General features: G+C 35.4%; 1 protein-coding gene across 1 annotated transcript in view; it reads right to left on the reverse strand.

The window, feature by feature from the left end:
• Nucleotides 1-368: 368 nt before the first annotated feature.
• The window catches only part of DLX6 (distal-less homeobox 6), an 11,645-nt gene continuing 6,942 nt past the window's right edge, over nt 369-5,071 (reverse strand). Inside the window, exon 3 of the mRNA XM_040352295.1 lies at nt 369-1,251. Coding sequence (XP_040208229.1) covers nt 1,000-1,251 — 252 coding nt within the window. The 3' untranslated portion in view covers nt 369-999. The remainder of the gene's footprint in view (nt 1,252-5,071) is intronic.

Consider the following 5,071-nt stretch of genomic DNA (forward strand, 5'->3'; position numbering starts at 1 on the left):
AAAATGTATGGTTCGAGTTTTTTTGATTGAAAAAAAAAATCTCCAAATATTTTCGGGGGAACTGTAGTTTTTTTTTTTTTAAGCCCAGTGTGCATGGAGCCTAATTTCCATGCAATGGCCATATGCTCTATTGTTGTTATTAAAACATATTTTTTTACCTTGTACAGCAAACCATAGTATCTTCTGTTGTGGACAAAAAAAGAAGAAAAAAAAAAAAAAGAAATGTCCTTGCTCCAGATTTTGCTTCCCTTACCAAAAGCCAACCCTCTAATTCAAATGTTACATTTTCTTCTCTTAATTTTGTAGCCCATTATTATTTTTGTACATAGATGATCATGGGCGGGATTAATAAATCAGACACTCAAAGCTTGTTCAGCAAGGAATTCTTTTTTTCTCCATTTATGAAAGACAATAACATAAAGTATATACAACTAAAATTCAACAATATATACATACATTTCATAATTATAAAGTCCCTGTATTTTTTTTTGTTTTTTTAAAGGTTGAGTCTTCTCACCTAATCTGCGACAATTCACAGTCTCTTTTTTTTTTATAAAAAAAAAGTGGTTTGTTTCACTGTAGCCAGACTGGTATGTGAATGTTTTATTTTCTTTGCACCTCAAGCAGAAGGTACCGTTGCAGGAAACAAAAAAACAAAAAAAAAAAACAATAAAAAGCTCCCCTTCTACTCTGTTATAGCAACGCTGAAGCGCGTTTGTGCCGTTTTTCCTGCGTTTCCAACGTCTCCAACTGCGTTTCCAACGTCTCCATTGTTATTCCTGGAGGGCCATCCATTGTGTTCCCCAAGATCAACGTTTTTTTTTTTTAGTGAGATATCAAGTTGTGTCTTTGAGGTTTCTTCAGAAGGAAGTGGAGTGGGTTCCACCAGAAAATAAAAAGCTTGCCCCATGTTCTCTCATTTTGGCAAGAAACTGTTTGAAGCCATTGCAGTCTGTGCGCAATAATAATAATAATAAAAAAATGCAACCCCTGGAGCTGTCACATCATTTGCGACCTTTGCATTGTGTCTTGGTGTGGGGAGGAGTACCAGTGGGAATAAGTAGGCATGTAGCTGTTTGGGGGGATATTCACCCCCTTTGCTGATGCTGTAACGTCCCAGACTGGGGGGATAGCTGGAGATCGGGGGGACAGGGCAGCAGAGACGGGCAGGGGGTCGCTTTCGTGGGGGTTACCGCCTTGTTTCAGCAATTTCTTGTATTTGGACCGCTTGTTCTGGAACCAGATTTTCACCTGCGACAGAGAACCAAAAAAAAAAAAAGACAAGTATTAGCCAAGCGACAAATTGAGGCTTTGCACAGCCCCCTTCCTTCATGAGCCTGCTTACAGCTCACTGCACTAATCTGATGGATGTCTAATAGCAATTCAAGGGCAGAAGCATCTCCAAATACCATTGCATCAACAACCGGTGCGAATATTTAAAATATCAGGCTGTAGAGTGCAAAGAACATTCGATTTCTTTATTAAAATAACAATGAATGCAGTCATTTTAATAAATTAAATACATTTATTATAAACCTGTAACATGAGGTTGCTCTTTAAAGATATTATATATATATATATATATATATATATATTATTTCAAGAAACACATGACACCAACACAGCTTAAACATTTATTAATATTCAGTTATAATTACAGCGAATTTAATCGTTTTATTTTAGCAAAAGGGGAAACACACCACCAATTCCTTTTATTATTATTATTATTATTATTATTATTATTATTATTATAAAAAAGGCACTGGTGCAAATGTAATGTTCAGAATTGAACATCTCTATTACACATAAAACAATGTCTTTCTTTTAGATGGTACGCAATGTTGAGAATATTGGATGTGCTATGCAAAAAAAAAAAAAAACTTTGAGAATAGAGCATAAAAAAAAAAGTCTAAAAATAATACTGACAATCACTTTTAGAGTCAGTTAATTCTGCAGTAATTATAACAGAATTACCTCAGTATCCCTTTAACCGCCATGCAAGAATTTGTAGTCCTGCAGCTGTAATAGTCGTTTTGAGAATGACTTGATTAGAGCAAAAAAAAAAAAAAAAGAAAACCCTCTAAATATAATTAATATTTAAACTGAATTCATTACAGCCAATTTATTCTTAGGTAATTAAGGTAGGGTTGGCTGCAGCATCCCTGTAACCACCATGCTGGGACTTCTAGCCCTGCAGCTGGGAGGCTTAATGGTCATTTTGAGAATGACTTGATTATAACAAAAAAAAAAAAAAAGAAGAAGAAGAAGAAGTAAATTACTAATGAAAATTAATTTACTAGCGTCAATAAATTCTGTAGTCATTAGAACAGGGTTAACTGCAGCATCATTTTAACTGCTATGCTGGGACTTGTAGTCCTGCATCTGGGTGCTATAATGGTCATTTTGGAGAATGACTTGATTATAGCAAATTAAGTCTAAAATAAAAATAATATTGAAAATGAGTTCATTAGAGCCAATTAATTATGCAGTAATTAGAGCAGGGTTAATCACAGTATCCCTTTAACCAACATGCTGAGCCTTGTAGTCCTGCAGCGGCAATAGTCGTTTTGAGAATGACTTGGTTCGAGCAACAACAACAACAACAACAACAACAAAAAACTAAATATAATTAATATTTAAACTGAATTAATTACAGCCAATTTATTCTTAGATAATTAGGTTGACTGCAGCATCCCTTACTTCTAACCCTGCAGCTGGGTGGCTTAATGGTCATTTTATGAAAAAAAAATGTAAGCAAAATACTACTAGCAAATTATGTCTAAAACAAAAATAATCTTGAAAATGAGTAAACTAGAGCCAACTAATTCTGTAGTAATTAGAGCGGTGTTAACCACAGTATCCCTTTACCTGCCATGATTGGACTTGTAGTCCTCCATCTGGGTGGCTTAATGGTCATTTTTGGAATGACTTGATTACAGAATAAAATTCTAAAACTAATATTTAAAACACACTTCTTAGAACCAATAAATTCTAAACTAATTAGAGTAATTAGGGTTGACTGCAGTGTCCCTTTAACACCCATGCTGGGACATGTAGTCCTGCAGCTGGGTGGTTTAATGGTGATTTTGAGAATGACTTGATTAGAGCAAATTAAGTCTAAGTAAAAATAATGCTGAAAATGAATTCATTAGAGCCAATTAGTAATTAGAGCATGGTTAACCGCAGTATCCCTTTAACCGCCATACTGGGACTTGTAGCCCTGCAGCTGGGGTGGCTTAATGGTCAGAAAACCCTGTATTGACTATTGCATTTATAATGTAGGGATTGTCTTGTTTCCAATGAGCAATCACAATTCATAGACCTAACACTGTCTACTATAACAACTGGCAATCACATATTGAGACAAAGCAGTCTACCCTTTGTGTATAATATTTTGCCTCTTCCACATGTCCTCTGCAGATTAGTGATGTGCAGTAATTAATTGTTTTGCTTCCTATATGGGTTATGAACATAATAAATGCTCATATTTTTTATTTTTATTTGTATTTATTTTTTGCAGTGAATAGAAGAATTCAATTTAGAGATCTGTTAGTCAACCAAAGGCCTACATTCACTGCAGCACAGGCCTAATCCTCATCTTTAGTGGTTAATATAATCAAAGCTTGCCTGAATATTGCATTTTTGTGCTGTTTGTCAGGTAAAGCAATCATTAGCAATCCATTCTTTTGTCCCACTGCTTAAAGAAACACTTATGATCAAAGCCCTTTGTGCTTCAAGCATGCAATTCTGCAGGCCATCTTCTGTCTGTAATATAACCAAGGTGCTATAGGCCAGTCGAACCCCTTAAGGCTTTAGTGTAGACATCAGGCAGAGTTGGCCAAAGCTGCGGTCGATTTTACAATCATACGTTTCATAAACGCAAACCGATTTTGGCCACTGAGAAAATCGTAAAAGCTTCAAAATACGACTGTGACCTCTACCTCTGAGAACAGGAAAACGCGCCTGCGTACTGTGCGCAATCGCCTGATTATTTGGCAACGACACAACAGAAATGCAAAACACTAACCTGACAACAAAAGAGATGAACTATCATTTTTTTTTTTAGCAATTTAGAGTTGTTGCGTGATATTGTTTTCGTAAAAATGGTGGCAATTTGTATTCATATTACAATCTGACTGTGCAATCTCTGTACAATCATTTGAAGATTTACTAACAGGGCCTACCAAAACAATAGACGCAATGGGGTTGATTTACTAAAACTGGAGAGTGCAAAATCTGGTGCAGCTCTCCATAGAAACCAATCAGCTTACATGGTTTTTTTTGTCAACAATTAATTGAACAAGCTGAAGTTACAAGCTGATTGGCTACCATGTACAGATGCTCCAGATCCTGATGTCTTATTTAATCAGCTAGGTAAATTTACAGAAGACTGAACAATCATTTTAAAAGATGTAGGACCACTTTAGGACAGTCAACTCAAAATGTCTTAAGACAATTATCTCAAATCGAAAGCTAACCATACATTACACAATTTGATTTTACAATCTAATTTAGAGCTAACATAAACTATTTTGTGCAAAGGCCTGGCTGACTGAATACTAATTACGGCATTGTGGTAGCAAGGATCCAAGTTTGAGGTTCACCAAAGACCACAAGTGGTCATAATAGTGGTATGATAATGTAAGGCTTATAGTATTGGTAAGGTCATGGTAAGTAGGGGTGATGGTATTGGTAAGGTAGAGGTAATGGTGTTGGTAAGTTAATGGCAATCGTAAGGTAGAGGTAATGGTATTGGTAAGGTAATAATAAGGTAGAGGTAATAGTATTGGTAAGTAATAATAAGGTCAAGGTAATAGTATTGGTAAGGTTGGGGTAATGGTATTGGTAAGATAATTGCAAATGCAATAGTAAGGTAGAGGTAATGGTATTCGTAAGGTAATGGTAATAGTAAGGTAGAGGTAATGGTATTGATAAAGTGATGTCAATAGTAATGTATAGTTAATGGTGTTGGTAAATAAATAAGGTAGAGGTAATGGTATTGATAAAGTAATGGCAATAGTAAGGTAGAGGTAATGGTATTGATAAAGTAATGGCAATAGTAACGTAGAGG

The sequence above is a fragment of the Rana temporaria genome, chromosome 5 (genome assembly GCF_905171775.1).
Source record: "Rana temporaria chromosome 5, aRanTem1.1, whole genome shotgun sequence".
Classification (NCBI taxonomy): Eukaryota; Metazoa; Chordata; class Amphibia; order Anura; family Ranidae; genus Rana; species Rana temporaria.